At 48.3% G+C, this 22,093-nt stretch overlaps 1 protein-coding gene across 3 annotated transcripts in view; it reads right to left on the bottom strand.

Moving 5' to 3' along the window:
* SETBP1 (SET binding protein 1) overlaps positions 1 to 22,093 on the bottom strand; it is a 363,259-nt gene that overhangs the window by 101,138 nt on the left and 240,028 nt on the right. For all 3 annotated transcript variants that reach the window (XM_032470525.1, XM_032470524.1, XM_032470523.1), the window contains exon 4: positions 1,334 to 4,790. In XM_032470525.1, coding sequence (XP_032326416.1) covers positions 1,334 to 4,790 — 3,457 coding nt within the window. The remainder of the gene's footprint in view (positions 1 to 1,333; positions 4,791 to 22,093) is intronic.

Genomic DNA, 22,093 nt, shown 5'->3' with positions numbered 1-22,093 from the left:
AAAGAGAAGAATGCCCCCTGCCCCCTTGGGGAGGGGCATTCTGTCCTACGGCTCAATCCCAGCATACTGGAAGAGAATGCAACGGTACCTCCCAGGTGAACGTTTAATTTTTCGGTAAGTCCAATGTGGGCGGGCTTGATCTGGGCTTTGCAAACACACGAAAAACAAGCACCTTCAACAAAGTCTGAGGATCAGAAACAGTGAAACCCAGAAAAACACATCCGCTTTGGGCACACGTGGGATGTGGGTCATCGACCACCTTCTGCGAATGCAGGAGACATGAGTGCTCAGCAGTCTCCATTAACCAACGTGAATGTCTACCACAAGCTGGTGGCAATTTGGGGTTATCTTTAAGTGGCTTCTGACTCATAGTTAGATGTCTTTCTGAAATCGGCCGGCCTCGAGGAGGTCTCTAAATCCTCATGAATAGACTGCCTTCACCGTCACTAATTACAGACTCCCCATGGAGGGAGAGGACACGCAAGGGGGACACATCGCCAACAGAGGTGAAACAATGCACTCACACCTTACCAAGGATGGTCAGTCCTCTAAACCAGGCTTCAGTCAGAGTGTTTGCACCATCTGGGGGGGGTGGGCAGGGAGAGCACGAGGAACCCTTTTGCTTCTGCAGCTCCTAAGAGAGGAGTTTCTACTCTTTCCGTAGTAAATACTCTGTTCTATAGAAGTCGCATCATATGTGTGATGCATGGACGGGGACAAAGAGATACTCAGGCAGAAGTGTGAGGCTTCACTTGAGTGGTCTACTCAAATGTCCACGGACAAAGAGGGGACAACATGGCCTGGGGCTTCCTTATCAGGTGGACCCCAGGATTCACTGGCCATCGGCTTCCGATGGCTCTGCTGTAGATGTTTCAGCCTAGAACATGCGACTTCTAAAGTCAGCAGGTCAGATAAACTAGACATTCGTTCCCGCCCAGCTCTGACATTCTTGGGACATCACCTGTCTTCCTAGTGAGTTTTAGAAACTTTATCCGGCTAGGAAATCGCACCATCAGATCACATGAGGACCTAGGAGCTGCGTCTCGGATTGAAAGCACAGAGGTGGCGGGCATAGGTTGTAGTCTAGGTGGTACCCGGGGCTGCCTTCGGGCCCCCGGTTCTCAGGCAATGGCTCCGAGACAGGAAAGATGGTTAAGTATCAAGTAAAAAACGTAGAAGTGGAGCAGACTCAAATGTGCACTTGGTTTGCACTTGGTTCCTGCTTGGCTGCAAACTAATGAATGCAATGTGCCACAGACGGCGAACTGCTGAAGCACAGGGCCCAGCGGTCAAGTCACAAGACAGCCCAAGGTGGAAGAAAAGGTGGCCTTACCTGGGGACAGGGAGGAGTCATAAGAGCTTCTCTCCCTGCGGCTCAGCTTGAAGGCCTGGCCGTCCCTCTCCCTGTACGCCCCGAAGCCTTCGTAGCTCCTCCTTCTCCCCCCGCTCACATCGCTGTCCCACTTGTCGCTCGGAGGGTTCATCTCGCTGAACACGTCCAGGCTGTCTGGCCTCGCACCGCCGCCATCCCCGCCGTTGCCAGAGTACCTCTTGGTGCACGGGTCCGCAGGCTCCCCGCTCAAGTCCCCTTTGTCCTTGGCCTGCGTCCAGTGCTGGGCATCGGAGAGTGACAGCGAAGACAGGGTGCCCACCTCAAAGCTGCTCTTTGGGGCCCTGTGGCCGGCCTCGCCATGCTGCTGCTTCTGCCTCTCCTTATGCTTGCCCTTCTCACTCACCAGCGACAGCTCCTTGTCGGCGCTGCTCAGCCGCTCGCTCAGGATGTGGCTGGCGAAGCCTGTGGCTTTGCCTGCAAAGAGACCGCTCAGGTTGTCGTGGGTCCCCAGGATCCGGTCTTCCTTGTGCTTGTGCTTGTGTTTGTGTTTCCTCCTGTGGAGCCGACCGCCCGACAGGCTGGCGCTGCCCACCTTGGGAGGGTTCAGGGACGGCTGCATGTCGCCGAGGCCCATGCCCACGGGTCCCTGCAGGTGTACCCCGTGCTTTGCTTTATGCTTGGCTGTACCAGACATCTTCACGTGGGAGCTCGTGTGGAACTGAGGTGGTGGCACTGTTGGCCTCATGAACGGGGAGGCTGCCCCGAGAGTGTGTGACAGGTACAAGGGAGCTGGGTACTGACTGTAATAACCAAGGTTCATCATAGGCATTGAAGTGTAAGGCATTCCATAGGGTGCATAGTAACTTCCACTGGGAATAGGGTAGCTGAACCCTTGTAAAAAAGGCACCTTTGTCATGGTGTCATTGGTTTTTGCAGGCCTACCACGCTTCTTCTTTGACTTCAGGTCTGAAGTCCTACGAAGATAGAGCAACGGGTCATACTGGATATATGGCACCGGGTAGTAGTGATCAAAATTAATCCGAAAGATGCTGGGGTACGGGTTCTCATGGTAAAAGGTGTAGCTCCGGTGGGAGATCCGGAGCACCTGGAACTTGGTGACCAGCTCCTCCAGGTCGGCCCGGAACTGCAGGTCGTCCCGGTTCTGCAGGCTTTTCCGCTTCCTCTTGTGCTTTGGCTTCTTGAGGCTTTCGTGGGCCAGGAAGTTGTCCACGATGAGATGCTTCTGCCGGTGGCCATGCCGGTTCTTTGTGCTGGTGTCTGACGGGATGGCCTCCGGGTTGTCCAGGGAGCAGAAGTCGAACGAGTACCTCCGCCGGGACTCCGAGCTCTTCTCTGCTTGGTCGGAGGTGCTGTTGTTGTCTGTCCCAATGCCACTGTCACTGGGGATCGTCTCCTCGCTGTGGGACTCGCTCACAGGGGACAGCGTGATTTCCTTGAGTGACCCGATCTCGCACAGGTGCGAGGGGGAGTTGGCCATCAGCCTGGGTGGAGACAGCTTCCAGGTCCCGCTGTGGATCCCCTTTGGGGTTTTGGTTGGAAGAGCACTGATGGGCTGGAGATTTGGCATAGTTTTCAACTCTGAAAAATTGGTTTCAGTGCTGGCGGGGCTCAGGTTGCCAGTGGACCCACCTAACTGTGTTGAAAGTGGGTGCATAGCTGCTGGTGAAGACGCCACGAGTGACTGGAAGTTGGAAGGCACGGTGGGAACATCCGGCTGGCTAGAAACAGGCCTCGGGTGCTTGATGGCTGTTTTGGGTTCTTCGGATGGGGGTGGCAGCTCTGCCCTGGGCTTCCGGCCCCTCTTCTTGCCAATGTAGATGGTTCCCCTCTTGCTGACGTTGATCTGCTTGCCCAGTTTGCTCTCGATGGCCGCGGCCCCAGGGCTGGTCTCCGGGGGAGCCTTGGCCTTCAGGGCGATGCTGCTGGAGCAGGACAAGATCTGGTTCAAGATGTTCTTCCTCTTGAGTGTCTTCATCTTGTTGATGGTTTTGATGGTCTTCTTGTCCAACACCCCGAGCTTTCCGACTTTTTTGTGAAATTTCATCTCGCTCATGGGTTTGTCCTCTCCTGGCACCAGCTGGGCCAGCTTAGCTAAGCTGCGTCGTCTCTTCCTTTTCTTGGTGCCGGGGAACTCCCGGCTGATGGGACTGACTGGACTGGTGGAGGTCCCCTCGTGAATCGTCTCAACCGTGAGCAACGGCTGCTTCTTTGGTCGCCCCCGCTTCTTTTTGACCGGCGTGATCACAGTAAGACTGTCTGTGTTGGTGTACAGAGGGCTGGATGGGGTGATGGGGTAAGCGGATGGCGGTTCCACCATCAGTTTGTCGGAGGTGGCCGTGACTGCCTCCCGGAGCAGACTGGTGGGTTTGGGCTTGCTGCACGCCCACCTCCGTTTTGCAGCGAACTTGGGGTGTTGGATTTCCGGCAGCTTTCTTGGAGAGTGATCAGTGCATGTTGGAGGCGTCATGACTATGGGCGGCTTCCGCTGCTTAGAGACACCTCCCGGGACAACTTTCTCGGCATTCCCACCCGCCTCAAGGCCACCTGAGGGGGGCTCGCTCTCTAGCATTTTCCCCAATTTAGGGATGCGGGGGTCTTTCTTATTTCCTTCAGGGTTGGAGAGTATCCTATTGACCACTTCACTGCTCATGGTGATTCCGGAAGCCAGGGCTTTCTCTGGCATGATCTTTTCCACCACTGCTTTGATGGACTGTCTCTTTTTCCTCTTATGGCTGCTTGGATCTAGACAGGGCGCCTTGATAGGGATAGTAATCCGGACATGGCTTGAGTCGCTGTCAGGATTACTGACGGAGCTCACATTCTGCCTGGCTGGTGATGCTTCTTGGGCATTATCGGCAGAGTAGCCTTCCCTTCTCCCTTCTGTACTGTCGAATGCTTTCTGAGCATTCTTGACCCAGTCAAGGTCTGAGTTTGGTATGGTTTGACTTATCACATCTTTTTTACTGGACTTTTTCTTGCTGCCTATAGCAGGTGGTTCCAGGGGCTCCTTGGCACCTCCTCCATCCTGCTCTACCAAGGGCTGAAGCCCACTGCACTCGGCAGAGCTGCTGGGCGGGGCTGGTGAGCTGTGGCTGCTTGGAGATGGAACCACACCTCCCAAGAGCAGGTCTTTGCTGCTGCTGGACAGCTGACTCCACGTGCTCCCTGCACTGCCCTTCTTACCCTGGGCCTTTGCAAAGGAGGCCATGGGTTCAAGAGCTGGGGTCTTGCTGGTGTTCGCAGTTTCTCTGCCAGACTCTGGACTGATGAAGCAATTCTGAGTGGCAGGTCCATTGTCGGAGCTGGCGGACCAGTCCATGTGGTTCTGGCTGCTGCTTTTTTGCTGGTGCTTTGGTTTTAAGGTGTCACCGGTGAAGTCCTGTGGAAGGCCTGGGTCGTAATGGAGAGCTGAGTGTTTCTGTGGCCGCTCATAAGCCTAAGAGGGGGCAGAGTGGAGAAGGAGAGAGAGAGAAACAAAGATGAGCGTGTGGGATTATTTAACATTTCAGGTCAAAGCCTTAACCATTTGATAGTTGGAGACAGCCACCTTTAGCTCCAGAATGCTTTGTGGAGGTTTTCTCAAATTGCTTTAGTAAAAATATATCACATTGATTTGGGACATTAATAAGGATGCTTTAAATCGCTGTCTCCTCAACCTAACCCGCCGCCCCCCAATAACGGACTTTAACCATCTCGGTTCAGGACAATCTCAGAAGAACTGTTTAGAGACAGAAGGAATCCTAAAGGTCACTGAGCTCTGTATTTTACAAATAAAGCAGCTCAAACTTCAACAGTGGAGAGTCCTGCCCAAGGGGGCAGAGCCTAGGAGAGAATGTGAACTCCCCGACTCCCTCCCTGCGTTCTTTTCCCTGCCTCCAGTAGCCTCTTATTTCTGCCCCGGCCTCTCAAACACACACACATCCTTCCCCTGGTTCCTCCTGGTGCAGTTCACTTCTGTTTGGAGTTTATCCTGGAGTCCAACATCTCTGTTCTCAAGCAAGCAGCTCACTAGGAGCCACTGCAACAAGGGGAAATGTCGCCAATCGATGAATTAAGGCGGGGAAGCCTGAAGGCTGCACGGAGGACAGCAGGCCGGTCAATGGTATGGAGGAGAAATGAAAAGAAGGAAAGAAATATCCTGAGGAATCTCCAAATCTGCCAACTCTCGGAGCGAGCCCACTCAGGCATCCTTAAGCCCCCATGAGGCCCCGACTACTCCCTTGAGGAAACTCGTGGATGTTCTCAAAAGGAGCCTGGAGTCTCCTGGACACATGTGCCGGGAAAAATACCATTATCATTCAACCCCACCCCTCTGAACACTGTCGGCCGTGATTGTCCCGACACTCACTCTACACAAATGTGTCCAGACTGCGGTACCTTCCTAGGACGGGCTCTTCAGCCAGGACACAACACAACCAGTGTGTACAAAACCACAAAGGGGCTGGAGAGCAAACACGTCGTTCTGAGATATTAACACCATTCTTAATATAGATATGTCTGCATTGTTCCAGAGACACGTTAAGCCGCGCTTCCAGTCCCAAAGAGGCACCCTTCAAAGTTTATTGTAAGTTTTATTCCATACATAGAGGAAGCGCTACCCTAAGATTTGTTCAAGAAGGGAAAATATTAGTAAATTAAGAAAGCTTTGATAATATCCCAGCTGAGAAATATGTGATGATTGGCTGAGTGCATTTAGGACATTTTGCCTCTGATATGCATGTCTGTCTATGTCTGTATATATGACTGTATGTATGCAGTTAGCAAGATGTATTTATCATCCATCTATCTCTCCCTGTCTTTTTGCCATCTATGCAATTCCATTTATGATTTATTAAAAAAGATTTCTTACAGTCCGTGTTAAAAGTGGAAACACAGACTGCAGAAGGCACCACGGGTAAAACTGAACACAGTAAAGCGACCAGGGCTTCATTCGCACCAGTTGCCAGAATCCCTAGCCTTATTTTCCACCTCCCTGATTTTGTGAAATCCCGTTTATTTTCCCAATATTAAACCAGATTTTTTAAGTCTCATGAGAGAGTCTCCCCAAGTTAAGCCTGTAAGTGCCCAGGAGAAAATTAAGGAAAAAAGACAGTATTTAGTTTTTCCTTCATCTTGTGCTTTACAGGAGAAACACTGCCATCAACACATAGAGAACTAATTCCTACACCTGACTTTGACCTAAGCTGCCATCTCATTTTTGGCAAAAATAAAGAAGTCACAGCATAAAATAGTAAATTCTACTCACTCATCTTTTATGGATCAGGGCCTTGTTAATCTGTCATTTATACATTGGATTTTAGTTGGCACTATGTGTATACTCACAGGATGACAGGTTGAAAAGAGGGCTTGGGGACAAAATCCCCACTCCTTCGGGTGATAAAATAATTGGTTGCTCACACCAGAACATTCTGGAGTGTTAACGGCAGCGCTCACTCATTAAAAACTGCAGTGGAACCAAAGGTTTAAGTTACGGTTTTGGACCCGGGCAAAACAAGACTTAGAGCTACCCTCTCTCCTCGACCCTTGTCATCAACCCATCTCCACTTTTCCAGATCTGGATATGGAAGTCCACAGACGGGCTTCTGGGTGAAGGTGGAATTTTAAGCCCTGGTTCCCATCAGTTTTCCCCTATCGCTCCACCTTCTTATTCTTGGCACCTCGTAGAAGCCTTCCTTAACTCCTTTTTCACATCCTGATCTCAGCTCAATCCTAGGGAGGCCCCCCACCTTACAGAAATATACGTTTTTCATGAAACCATGTATCTCATCTTCGTGGCATTTATCATAGTTTTAAATTTACATGTGATTTTTGAACTAATTGAATGAATGCCTGTCTCCCTCTCTGGCCTGTACACACCACCACAGAGGCACCAAGCCCAGTGCTTGGCAAACAGTAGGCACTCAATATTTATTGAATAAATGAAGGAATGTACATTTTACTATGGATATTTCATTTTGTCATTGGTGAGATTAATTTCCTGTATATTGCAACATATCGTCTGCAAACACAGTTCCCCCTTCAGACTCATTTCTCATGCCATTCCTTCCGCAAGCACCCTTGTCTCTTATGAAGACAGCTCTCAGAATCCTTATAATGCGACGTGCCATTTATTTGTCACCTTTCCGTCTTCCTCTCCTAGACTGTCAGTACTTTGAGGCCAGAAGGTCTCTCACTTATCCTTTCATCTCCAAGTTATCTACTACAAAGCAAACCACCCAGAAAGTTCTCAGTAAGTGTTTGCTGAGTGAACAAACGAAATAATATTTGAGACACCTAGTACTATGACAAAATATAAGGAAAGACCCAAAAGACAGTAAACCGCCAGTCATTCATTTCATAAGGTGTCATAATGACACTGGAGCACGAAGATGCATTAGATGTTAAACAAAAGATCCTTCCCAAATGCTTAAGGACTAAAGGCACCTGCAAGGCAACTCCCCTTCAATGCAGTTTTTTTTACTGTTCTGTTCTCTCCCATCTCCTAATAATTGTTTCACTTTCCAATTAACCCTGCCTTTGGGGAAGGCATGTGACAGTCGGGAGGGTGGATTTCACTCTGGCAACTGAAAGGTGGGGCCTGCTCACTTATACCGGGGCAGACCCGCCGAAAGTAAGCGGTTAAGCATGCCCGGTTCCCAGTGCCTCCATCTGGACAGTGGCTGATCCCATTGTTTCTACCGTTTCAGCTGCAATTTGCCCTGCTGGGAGAGCTTGGCCGTCAAAGGGCAGGGTGGACAAAAGGGAAGCACACAAAGGATCGGAGGTAATGGGGGGGGATGGGGCTTTAAACCTGGTGCTCAGAGGGCTGCAGGGAAGGGGCAAAGGCGGTGAGAAGGAGCGCTTTCTAAGGGGTCCGGGGAACAAGGCCTCTTTCCAGCAGTGCCTGATGGCTATATCCCGTTGCATTTCACAAAATCCCATTTCTTCATCTGTCAGCCATGACAGATTATATATACACAATGGTGAGGCTGTCAGTTCCAATATGTCCTTCACTGAGAACTGAGCACTTACTCCACTGAGACAGAGATGGACAAGGCAAAACAGGCTCCCAGCTCAACCCGGTGGTGGGAGGAGGGGCACGCAGGCTCTCCCTCCCATCCCCCGTCCCCCTCCAGCAGTCTTGGAATACGGTCCGGTATGGGGGCTTTGACTGGGGGCTTTATTAGCCCACATAACACATGCTTCCGGTTCCCCTTTAGATTATGAATTTTTCTGGAGGATAAGATCTGAATCTTTCAAGGGCTTTCTACCACCCTCAGCCCCCAGCAGGGCTGTCCCCGAAATAGGGGCAGAGCTCATGACACTGTACATTGGGCCAGATTATTTGTAAGGAAAACTTTTACTAACAGCTAAGCTCAGCACGTCTCCTGCCTGCCCCCCTCCCCCACTGATGATTGGAACTCACAGTGCTCCAGAACATGTGGCTGACTTTTCATAAGAACAGGGCTTTCCAAGCACATTGAGCCTAGACCAAATGTTCATCAGGGAAACACCATTTTGAAAACACTAGACAGATTTCTCCCCTTCAGGATGTGTTTACGGAAGCAAATCCTTCTGTAATGTGAAGATAACTACCCCTTCCCCCCAATCAATGTATAAATCATGTGCATTTAAATTTCGTACAAGTCAGATTTCTTTTTTAAAAGCGCTTTATTTTTACATAGTTTTAAAAACAAGCCTTAGATCACTGCATTAAAAACTTAAAATTCCATGATAATGGAAGACAGGAAGTCACCCAGCCTCATCTCAGGCTTATCTAAGGCAAAGTCTGTCTCAGTGAGAGGATGACACGGTGATTTGGGGGCCGAGAAAAATCATACAACTCATCAAAAATCAAGCATGCCTTTGTGGGAGATAAGCTGCTCTTTTGGGTTCGCTGTGTTTGTGCTACGTTTTGCTGACACCAATCATTTACATTCACTGTTTGTGAGATAGTTCGCTTTACATGAGCAGGAGAACATCACTGGGTATGGAGGAACGGTGGGGGGGGGGGCTTTTATCTCTCATTTTGGCACCCGATGCTTCTCAAGATGCAGCCCTGGATCACTGTATCAGAGCCGCCTGAGGTACTGCTTACTAATGCAGATTCCTTGGCCCCGCTCATTCATCATCTCCTGGGTGGGGCCAAGGAATGTGCATTTTAACACATCCCCCAGGTAGTTCTGATGTACAATGGAGTTCTAAAACCACTTATCTCACACTTTGACACCATAATTCCTCACAGGTGGGGCTCTTCTGTGGTTGCTATGGCACTTCTTGGGGGTAAATATGCAGAGCAAACCACCATAGGCCTGTTAGGATACGCAGTTTGGCACCACCAAGCATTCCTGTTTTGCTCTCTGAACTCTTTATAACTTACATACTAAGAAAGTGTAACACAGTCCGTCCCCTGTTTAGGTTTTCCAAGTACACCGCCCGGTGAGGTGGACAGAAGAGTCAGTTACACAGGTGGATGAGACTACTGTCTTCCTAGAAAGAACCGGGCATGCAGGGGTTTCGTGACCTCCCACCCTGGGATTTCTGTCTCCCCAACTCATCCTGGCCAATCCCCAGAGCCCTGGTGAATCCTGGCGTCCCATCCCTGAGGCTTGAAGCAAGTGCTCAAGCCTGAGCAAGAGCTGCGTGTGGGAGACGGGGAATGTGCAACCACACACTGTCTGAGTAAAGGCTCCCAATCCTGGCTGCTTGGCGGCGGCGTCCAGGAAGCTTGGTGAAGAACAGCAGAGCTGGGACATGACCCAAACCAATGAAGCCAACATTCTAGAGGTGGGACCTGAACAGTAGTACATTTTGCAAAGCTCTCAGTCATCCCAATGTGCAGACAGAGCTGAGAACCACTGGATTATATCAAAGACAGGGGTCTGGGTTAGGGACTAGAGAGGCTCTGATATTATCAGGAGACGTTCCAGCTCAGTGGTTTTCAAACGTGTTCCGCAGAGTCCTAGGATTTTGTAAAGACATTTCTGAACTGTAGCCAGTGGATTGGGCAACAAAGAAAGCTCCAGACCATTCTTTTAACCCCCAACTGAACAGAGCAGCCTTGCAAAGGATTTCACTTAAGAGAAAGGAAGTGGAGAGAGATGGTTCTGTCACTTAAGGAAAGACTGAAAATTACCACTGAGGCCCGTGAATAGGAGGAATGCACATGCCAGCTTCCACTGAACTTGCTCTCGAAGCATCTCTTCTCAGCCCAGTTGATCCCCACATTTGTCAATGGTACGTACAGAAGAATGCCACTAGGTCCCCTGTTTGAGCCATGGCTTTATGATCCTCTGATTCCACAGAGTTCCATAAATGATTGTGTCCCTTCAAAATTCATATGTTGAAATCCTAACTCCCAATGGGATGGTATTAGGAAGTGTGGCCTTTGGGAGCACAATGTGATTAGGTGATGAGGCTGGAGGCTTCAAGAATAGGATTAATGCTCTTATAATAAAAGGCACCCCCAGAGAGCTCTCTTGTCCTTCACCGCATGAGGACACAAAGAGAAGACGGCCACCTATGAACCAGGAAGCATGTTCTCACCAGGCACTGAATCTGCCAACACCTTGCTCTTGGAATTCCCAGACTCCAGAACTGTGAGAAATGAATTTCTGTTTTTACAAGCCACTCAGTCTGTTAGGGAAGCCCAAAGAGACTAAGACAATGGAACACAGAAGAGCTATCCAGCCTCTAAATGGACAAGAAATTTCCAATTTCATATTTACACTTCTCATTTCCTGTCACATGAATTGCCCTGGGAAATCACCTTAATGTGGTTCCCATAGGAACCGTTCTTGATTTGCTCTGTGGGGGCAGTGACCGATATGAAAGCACTGCTTTTACTGGGGGTGATAACGGCTTATACAAATACACTGGCCATTATCATATGCTTCCTTGAGTACCCAGTAATGCTGCATAATTAAAAATGACCGCTGAGTTGGTGCCAACCGTCATGCTATCAATAGGTGTGAGACTTAACTTTTCTATGGAAATAAATATAAAACTATAAAATATATGAAGCAAAGTTTTCAGGCACTGGGCAATAGGCCACATGGGCTGTGATTCTAGACAGAAGGGAAATTCAAGAGGGTCTGTTGTATCTCTAGCTTTCTGCCCAGCAGAACTTTCCAGACCTGAACACAGGGAAGCAGAACTAGAGAATTGTAATGTTCTTGTTGAGTAGAAGAAACAGAGATCATAGTTTGGGCTCTCGAGGAAACAGTGTAGAGTCCTAATGCTGAATTTGGGCAATGTTGCATCTCTGACTAGCCAGAGTGGGGAGCTTTATTAAATACCCTAGCTTGTTAGTTGATATCCCAGACTGTCAGTTGATATCCCAGAAATGGTACTCCTGAAGAGTAGGATTACTCTAGCCCTAGAATGAAAGACACACTAGTCCATCCCTAGCAATGTCTAAATAGAATCCTTAGTGGCATAAAGCTAACCTTCCAGTAAATTAACTACCAATAAGAACAAAAGTCAAACTCTTTAAAGGAAAACAACAAAATCCAGAACCTCTGCAGTATACTGTCTGCAATACCCAGGACACAATACACACAGTTATTAGATAAGCAATGAAGTGGCAAATACAACCCACAGCCAGAAGGAAAGACACAGATCCAAGTCCCTCAAAACAGCCACTATGAAGACGGCCGAGTATTAAGGAGAAGATGGGAATAGCTGATGATCATGTGGGAATCTCAGCATAGAGATGGCAACTACAGCAAAACAATGAGATGAAAATTTCAAATGGAAAAATACAATATCTGCAATGAAAAATTCACTGGGTGGACTTAACTGCACACAGGACACAGCAGAACAGAAGTCTAGAGAACATGACGACAGTCGAAATTTCCCAAGTTGAGAGGGACACGGGGGAGAGGGAGGGAGATTTAAACAGACAAACAGCACTTCAGTGACCTATTTTGGAAAAAGCATCAAGTGGTCTAACATATGTATAATTAGCATCCCTGAAGCAAAGAAGAGAGAATGTGGATTCACACAGCTGAGCTCAACAAACCGCAAGCAGAATAAACACACAAAAACCCCATATCTAGGCACACTGTAAACAAACTGATGAAGACCAAAGATAAAATTTTTAAAGGCAGTGGGAGATATAAGACATATTTTCCTTATAGGGAAATAGTGACAAAAATAATACCTGGCCATAATCAATCAAATAATCAATCAATAAAAATCCAGCCAGAAGACAATCAAATAATATCTTTAAAGCACTAACTATTTTCATAAATAAAGTCAATTTAAATTTCTGTATCCCTTGAAAACATTCTTCTAAAATGAAGGCATAACAAAGATATTTTCAGATACATAAAACCTGAGGGAATGCATTGCTGGCAGATCTGAATTGTAAGAAATGTAAAAGAAAGTTCTTAGGCCAACGGGAAATAACACCAGATGGAAACTCAGATCTACATGCAGAATGACGAATGTGCAAGTGGTAAGTACGTGGGTAAATATACCACGCCTTATTCTTGGTCTTAAACATCTTCAAAAGGCTACTGACTGTGTAAAGCAGAAATAATAACAATGTATCATGAAGTTTATGACATTTATAGGAATAAAATGCACACTATCAAACACAGAGCAAGAGGAGGATATATACACGCTTGTAAAGTGCTTATTTCTGAAGGACTGTAACATGGGTTCCAGGTAGACTTTGACACTTTACGGGGCATATTGTCATCTCCAGAGCAACCACTGAAAATGCAACAAAGTGGTATATACAAAATGCCGATGGAAGGAAACACATGGGGTACTAGTCCAAAGAAGGGGGAAGGGAAGAAAAAGAATAAAGAAAGATGGGACAAATAGAAAACTCATAGTAGCAAAATGGGCTTCAGAACAAAGAGTAATTACCAGAGGTAATTAGGAACATTTCACAATAAGAGTCAATTCATCAAGAAGATAAAATAATCCTAAATTTGTTTGCACCTCATAACAGATATACTTGAAACAAAAACTAAGAGAATTAAAGGAAGAAATAGACAATTCCACAATTTAAGGGGTTTGCTCTCATTAATTGCTAGAACAAATTGACAAAAAGAAAAAAAATGAGAAAGTAGATATGGAAGATTCGATCAACACTCCACCAACTTAACCTCACCCAACTGCAAAACACCTTCTTCACTAAAATATGCTAGATCAGAAAACACTTTGGAATGGCCAGTGAACACATGTCAACGTCCTCAAACATTTGTCAGCAAGAAAATGCCAATGAAAACCAGGAGGAGCTGTCACTAAACACCCAGTAAGACAGCTAGTATTAAAAATACTGAAAATGACAAGGGTTGACCCGGGTATGGACAACTGAAACTCTCATCCATTGCTGGAGGAGTGGAGAATGTTTTGGCTGTGCCTTTTAAAGTTAAATTTACCCTATGACCCAACAATTCCACTCCTGTGTATTTACCCAAGAGATGAAAACATGTACCCAGAAATAGACATTTACAGAAACTTTATATCAGCTTATTCAGAGTAGAAAACACCTGGACACAGCCCCGGCGTCGATCAACAGGAGAACACACAAACCCATCCATAAAAAGAACAGAGTGTGGATACATTCCACAACATGGATAAATCAGACACACAAAATTATGCTGAGTGAGAACCACCCCCTCAAAACGAACATACTGTGAGGTGCCATTTACATAAAGTTCTAGAACAGGCAAAATGATTCTGTTATGATAGAGGTCGGAACAGTCAGTGACTGCTTAAAGGCTGGGTGGTGGTGGAAAGGGCAGGGGAGAAGATTCTCGGGGGAATAAACGTATTTTGTATCAGGATGACAGTGTGAGTTACACGGCTGTATATATCTGTCAAAACTCTTTGAACTGTATACTTAAGACGTGTACATTTCTGTAGGTGTAAATTTTACCTTAATTATGTAAAAGAAAAAGAGAGAAAATATATCAAACAGTGACTACTAAGAATTCTCTGTATCACACACGCACACATACACACACACACCCTCCAAAGCCACGCGGCAGAACTCAGGGACACTCTCTTTCCAATGAACACCTAAGGCAGCTGGCGACTCAGTGCTTCCCCTCCCCCAGGCCTCGAGCACCCCTTTGCACAGGGACAGCTGAGTTGATCTCAAAACAATGGAGCTTGAATCAAGGCGACAGGTGCTTGTGGCTTCTGCAGGCCCCCCCACTCTCTCCTTTCCTCATCCTTGGTGGCTTCCCTGACCTGGGCCAACAGGTTAGAAAGGTGAAGCCCGCCTCCCCCGCAGCCACAAATCCACCTTCTGGGAGGTAATGGGGATGCCTGACCGGAACCTGCTCGCAAATCAAAGTGAGCGCCGCCCCGCCTCCTCTGTAAATCATGTGAGATCCATCTGGGTGACGCCTCCTCCAGCGTAATTCCCTATTAAGAGGCTTTATCTGGAGAGATAAGCAGCTGGTTTCCGTGTCACTAATTACTGTCTGCTGTGATTTTAAAACATCTGCACCATTGTGCTCTTCATTTTCATATTCTAATCACCCTGAAACTTGAAAAAGGTACATCATTGATTGCTTCTATGGGTTAATTAGTACACAATCTCCTTGTAGAGACAGTTTAGAGGCAGCCAGAACCTCAATCAGGAAGTTTGTTTGAAAAATTAATACCATCGGAGGTGGCTGGAGGGACTGTCAAGTTCAGGGACGTAGCGGGACTCTCCTGGTGGGGACGCCCCCATTCGCTACGCTCCAAAGAGGAGGGTCGCCAGCAGGGCAGAGGGCAGAGAGCGGGAGGGACCGCAAGCCACAGCAGGAGTGCAGGACCGGGCTTGGTGCCAGTGGACCTGACCGCTGTCCCCGCTGCCTTCCTCCCCCGCTGCCCCACCCCCACCTCCAACTAGCCTGAGCCCCTGTCCCTGTCGGCACAAATCAGGACTCTGATGAGGACTGAAGAACATACCCGAAGATCGGAGGAATTTGTTAAAACAATAAGAGCACAAGAGGAGATTTCCTATTTTAAAGTCTGTTCATTGTCGCCCCCCTTCAACCTCAACTGCGGGAGAAGAGTTACGGGAGGGGGGCTGTGCTATAAATGAAGGACCTGGATCACACAGGCCAGTGACACTGGAACCCAGAACTTCTCAAATTTAAATGCACAATTCACCCAGGGATCTTGTTAAACTGCAGATTCTGACAGAGGAGGTCTGGGGTGGAGCTGCAAGCTCCCGGGGGTACCCAAGGCGAACCATTTGAGACCCTCTTCTCCCAAGCCCTTGGCTGGTACCACTGTTCCTGAGGTCCGAGGGACAGATGAGAGGCCACAGTGTGCTGGGGAGGCCTGGGTTCTGTGCCAGGGTCTGAACTCCAGCTCCCCAGTTAACAGGACAAGTCCCATGGCCACTCCTATCTTAGCTTCCTCATCCAGAAATTAGCAGCAGTGCCCATGTCAGAGGGGAGCTGGGAGGATTAGAAGCTGATGAGTGTAATTTAACAGTGCCTGGCCCATAGCAGGCATCATGTTAATACAGCTATTATACTTGAGCATTTTTCAGTAAACTGCTTTTCTGAAAAGAAGCATCCAACAGAAATGGGGGGTGGGGTAGAGACATTAACCAGGAAGAGCCTCATTTAAGCTCAGATGGTGGATTCTTGCAATCACCCAGTCCTCGTGGCCACAATCTGTGGCCACCCCTGCCCTCCCTCACTCTAAGTCAATGTTCAGATCTCAAGGTCTTCCTTCATAGCATCCCTGAGAGCTACCTGACAATACAGAGGCACAGGGAGCTCACTTCTCCAAAAACGCATTGTTCTATCTATTAGACACTGCTTTCCTATTTTGAGCTCAAGTCCACTTGCCCTTGGACCATTCTGGTGAGCTGGAGAGGCAAGCATTCCTGCGGGAGCTGGCCTGGATCTGAGGACCAGACCCCTGCCACTGCGACTGAACGCATCCTCAGGAGGGAGTTCCTCCCACCACTGCTCTTAGCAAGCATCAAAGGGGCTTCCCCAGTGGGTCTGGAAACATGCTGTTGTTAGGAGGAAATGATAAAAACCAGGCTTTCAATTATGTGACATACAAATAGAAAAACAGCCTCTCTGCGGAAGAGCGGGCAGTCAACTTAAGAAAATTTAGAGAAAGAGAGAAAGCAGTGTGGAGCTGTAGGGCGGCCACTTCAGAGGCGGCCACGGGGGGGGGGGGCTCGGAGGGGCTAATTGGAGTGCTGTGGTGCCGCTGCATCCTTCCCAAAGGCAGGCAGAGGCCCCCTGATTGAGCCATACAGATGCTGAGGACTTGAAGCAGCAGAACCCCCGGTTAGCAGCACCACCCCTGCCCTGCACCAGGAGCTGGCTTTGCCCGCCCCACCCAGGCGTCTCCAGGCCTCCAGCTGGGTCCTGGGAGTCCCGAGGGCTGGGGCAGGAGCTAGGGCGCAGTCCTGGTTTTGGACCCACTCTGCACCCCAGGCAAGCACAGCACACTGACCCCGATGGGGAAGCGCTGGGGGCAAGAGCTGGATTTTAAAGATGCGTCAGTTCCTGTCCCATGTGGCTGATTCCTCAGGCCACTCCCTCCAAAAGGGAGGAAGAGGAACGTGTTCTGCCTCTTCTTTGAGAATCAGTAGCACATGATGAAGTGGCAAATAGCGCTGAGGTCTGAGTTCCACATCCACGCAAAACCTTAAGCACCTTCAGAGGCAGGACCAAAACCGCACAGGATTTGGGAAGGCGGCCTCCTGAAAAAAGTTGAATGAGTAAGGGGACTGGATGGTTAATCTGGCCCCAAAGGTGCATTTCCCAAACTTGCCTGCAGATAAGAGCTACCAGTGGCCTGCGTTAAACCCGCAGATCACCGGGCCTCCCTCCTGCACGACCGGAGTCAGCGATTCTGGGCGAGGGCCCAGAGAGCCTCACGTCAGGCAAGCTTGGTAAACACGTGGTAACCGAAGGCTTTCTACGTGGAAGGGGTTAACTGCTCAGCTTTGTTCCAGGGTGGAGGAGCAGAGACCAGAGTGACAGCAGGAAAGGGCTCAGAGATTAAGCCCAAAGATTATACCTAGCTTTCACTTGTTAAAGGGGGAAAAAAAAATTAAGATGGGAGAGGGTGGAGGAAAAGAAGTACTTTTTCCCTCTTTACCTCATGTTTCCTTTTTTCTTTTTGTAAATGCTTTTTTTACTGCAAAACTGGTGCTTTTTTACCATTAGAGCTAAAATAACCATTGATTATAAATCAAGTAAAAAAGTGTCATGAAGATGCTGAGTGCGCCTGAAAATCCAGCTTGTAAAGTTTCCCATAAACACTGCAAACTGCAGGCACTTGGCAACAGCCCTCCGTTCTGTTCTCATGCGTGCCTCGTAGAAGGCGGCCAGGGGGTGCAGGGGAGGGGGAGGGGCTGAGGCTCGGGATCATTCCTGCCCCTGGAGCGTGATCATGTCCTAGGTGGCTGCCCACAGCGATGCCCTGGTGTGGTGGTCACGTGCGTCCCCATGTCAACCAGTGATGACCGCCCTTAAAATCTCCTATTCAATCTGTGCTCCTAGACTTTCTCTAGGAGGCTTCCTGTTGATGGTAGCATGTCATCTGTCACTTGTGCATTGTCTTCATCTTTTTTTTTTTCCCTCAGAGGCAGTGAAGCAGAACTGTGTAGCAGTGAGGCACACAGACTCGAGCTAAGATGACTGGGTTCAAATCTTACTAGCTGTGTGACGTCGGGCAAGTTGCTTAACCTCTCTGTGTCCCAATCTCCTCAGCTGCAAAACAGGGATGATAACACATTTACCTAGTAAGGTCAGTAGGTGAATCAAATATGTCAGTCTACGTAAAACACCTCACCAGTGCCTGGCGCACAGTCAGGGCCATTCCAGGGCTCACTATGCAGCGGAGAATCCAAGGGCACGCTCAGGCTCAGGAATCAGAAGGACGTCGGTTCAAATCCCAGCTCTGCCTCTTATAATATGTGTGGTCTGGGACTTGCTTCTTATCCTCTCTACTTCCAAAATGGGAGAAATAACACGCTTACCTTAGAGTGTTGTTTTGAAAATTAAATAACTTTGGTAAAAATGTTTCATAGAATACACTGTCAGTGTTCAACAAATGCCAGTTATTACTAACGTTATAATCTTGTGATTTTTAATTACTGGTGTCACCCTATCTCCCCACCAGGGACTCAGTTCCCTAGTGAGAGGGGTCAGGACACACTTCACCTCCACTTACCCCACAGCCTCCTGGGGAGGTTCCCAGGTCAAACCCCAGGGCACGATGCCAGGCCTGGGAGGGGGTTTCTGATCCACCAGAGTGACACTAACTTGTCTGAAGGAGAATCCAGCCCAAGCAAACTCACTGGTCATGAGTCTGCGATGCTATTCTGGCCAAAGGGCTTGGCCTCCATCCCTCCAGCTGTACCTGGTGCCTTCCTGGAGTACCAGTATCCTGAAGTGTCAATCAACTGTCCGGAAGTTGTGAATTGGACCCACATCCTCCCCATGGCCCGTAACTGTCAGGATTTAGCTTAATAGAGGTTTCAGGCTCTTTCTGCATCAAAACATAGGAAGCCGAGCCCTGTACAGAGCCCTTGTCGGGGTGCTGTGGGGTGGGGTGCCGCTCTGCTGTAAAGTCATGGGGACACAGTGCACCACTTGCTGTCTCTGAGAAGTTCCAGAGCCGTCTGTGGGCAGCTGGCACCACTGAAAGGTGACAGGGAAGTTTGGATGTGGGCTGAAAGTCTCCGTCTGCCTCCCTCAGGTCAGGGTCTGATGGGTCTGACTCAGTTCATCCTGGAATCATTCATTAAGCACAATGCAGATGAGCTGCGGTGCTCTTACAAAGCTTTGAGCTGGAGACTGTCTTCTCCTTTTATAAATGAAGACACTGAGTCAGAAGACTAATGGACTGCTTAGCATCACATAGACAGTCAGGGTCAGAACTGATCCACAGTCTCCTGGCTCCCACCTCTGGTTTCTCCTTCTGCTTCCCTTGTGAAAACCTCCTCCACTGAGGAGACGAGCCACAAGGCACATAATGAAGCCCTCTGGTCTGACGTTACTCTCTGGGCACCTGCAAGTCCATGCCCTTTGCCGAGCCTCTCTGCCCTGCTGAGCCTTCGTGCATTGCTCTGGACTCTTGAACCTGCCTCCAAGGTGAGGCCAACGCAAAGCTTCTTCTGTCCAAGCTTGGTTGCTGGACGGTCTCTTAGAATTTGTGCCTGCCTTTCCCTGGGCTCCTTGGTCAACCCTGTTTGGAGAGCCTGGCCTTGATCATTCCACTTGCTCCTTAAGTGGGCCCATTCTCAGACACCCGCCTTGCCAATGATTGCTCTGGGACCTCCTTCCTTGGCCCTCTGTCTTAACCATGTCCCAGGTCAGGCAATTCCGGGCTGGTTTTCAGCAAATCCCTGCATGCAAGAAGAGTCAGGGGATGAGGGACCCAGGAGAGCTCCTTAGGAACCACCATGTCATCCAGCGAGTCCACTGCATCCCAGAGAGGGCAAGTACTTTGCCCTGGCACTTCTGATGTCATGGCATTAGACATCAGGCAAAAGTACACAGTGAAAAGACTTGCTTCTGTGGCCTCTTGGATGCTCAGGTGTCTTAGGTCTTTTTCTCCCTGCCTTTGCTGACTATGCACCAGGGCACAAGGCTTTTAAAGACAAAGACACATTCCACACGGAGTTGCGGGTCAACAGAAACTCACCTATAACATCCACGTTCAGATTAATGTCTTAGCTTTGCCTCTCCCTCACTCTAATGCCCCACAACTCCCTACTTCCCAAGTAAGGATCTTCATTGCATTTCCTCTTTATTTAATTAATCTGGGTTTCTCCACATATCAGCTTTTGCTCAACTCTTAACTCGTGATGTGACCTTGGGAAGTACCCTGACCTTCTGGGCATCCATCTGTCTTTCTGTAATAGAGAAATGATCTCCTCAGGCCTGCCTGCCTCTCCAGGTTGCCCTGAGGATCTAAAAGATGTGAAAACAATTTGGAAACCATAAAGCACTATATTAATGCAGGTTATTGCAGTTGTTGGTTATTGCTTGGTTTAGAGCTCGTCTAATGGTCTTGGAAAGCCAAGAACGCTGAACACACTCCCCGTAAAATCAGGGTGAGATGCCAGGATAAGTTAGGATACATGTAGGTATAATTTAAAAAATCGTATTATTTTTCTATATAATTTTCTATACACTTTCTAAGGACTTCTAAAAATCTCATCACCCATCTTTCCGTGTCTTAGCTGAAGGGGAGGGAGGGGAGCCTTAAGAAGGGAGGGGAACAGAAAACAAAAACAGCCCTCCCTATTCTGGCAATAAACTTCTAGTTCCAAAGCAGGTTTTATTTAGTGGGCCATAAAAACAGTCATTTCTCCCATCATAAAAGGAGCCCGACTACCCAGCCTCGTTTTTCTGAAGTGAGTCTGTGGATTGAGTGGGTCTTGTTCTGGAGCAGGCTGCAGCCAGTCCCTCCTCCTCACCCATTCTCTCCCTCCCTAGCAGCCCCGCATACATCCAGAAGTAAAAGGCAATTTAAAGTATTTTATTATGTGTGAATTTATGGGGGGGGGAGAGTATACATTTTTGGAGATGGAACTAAGAATGAATTGTCCCTCTGTTTTATGGTTACTGCCCCATGGGTACATACCAGACAGCTTGGGCACTGTGGTTTTAAAAAAAAAAAAAATCCAGGCGGAATTGTATCAGCTTTCCCAACCATTAAACAGACCCTGGAAAGTTTAGGTCGTTCTGGAGAAATAAAAAAAACTCACATGGGCTCAAGAAGGAAGAAGAGCAAGCAGGTTCTCTAAACTGTGCCCACTTATCTCTGAACTTGTGTGGGGCCCTTGCCTCAAGGGCCTTGAGAGCTGACTGTGCTCTGACTCACCTGGGAAAACACTTGATGCCATACATGAGGTAGTTTACCTAAACGGGTACCCACATGAATCAATTCTCTGTATGAGGAATGAGCAGTGTACTCTGGGAATCTGTTTCTCACCAAATCAGCAGAGGAGGTGGCACTGAGACACCCCTGGGACTAGGCTGTATTTCCAGGATTTCTTCTGAATTAACGCACATCCTGCCAAGCAAGCAAAGCTGGCTCCTGGAATGCAAGGGCGGTTCGAGACACATAAAGCGTCAGTGAAAGCGTCAGGAACCCGATTTCCAGTGCATGCACCACTCCTCTGGGCCTCAGTTTCCCCATCCATAAAACAAAATGGCTGTTGTGATAGAAGATGTCCAAGGCTCTTCTGAGCTCAACCCCTGTAAACTCTAAAGTGGAATTATTTTTAGTTTAGTATTAAACACATGGGAGGAACCTCATTCTTGAAAGCCATAAATACAGCTGAGGACATTTTCTCTCTCTGGCCATTTCTTATAGGGTTTGCCTGAGCTGATTCTACAAAAAAAACTTAGGCTCTGGATGACATTTGACTTCCTGATCTCGAAGCCCATTTATCAGTGGGAAGGACAGAGTGACAGGAGCCTGGGGAACTGGAAGCTCAGAGGTGCCTAACCTCCAACCTGGCATCATTTATTAACTAGATGGCAGTCACCGTCTTAGTATAAGTTGAAAGGAGGCCATGGTCTCAAAGGGCACATATACAACTGGGTCATCCTGAGGTTGTTCTGTTCGTGTCTATCTGCAACTAAATACAAAGTAGGCTTGCAAGGATTTCCTGAAAAGCAGAAAATTTGGTGGGGGAAGGAAATAAAGGCCTGGAGAGCAGGTCTCCCTAATAGGTATAGAGCTTCTATAACCGCTGGTTTCTTAACCCTTGAACTTCTGCCATGCTGGCTTATTTCCTTG

The sequence above is a fragment of the Camelus ferus genome, chromosome 30 (assembly GCF_009834535.1).
Source record: "Camelus ferus isolate YT-003-E chromosome 30, BCGSAC_Cfer_1.0, whole genome shotgun sequence".
NCBI lineage: Eukaryota > Metazoa > Chordata > Mammalia > Artiodactyla > Camelidae > Camelus > Camelus ferus.
Note: the sequence above shows the minus strand (reverse complement) of the source record. Positions and strands in the feature narration are given on the sequence as shown.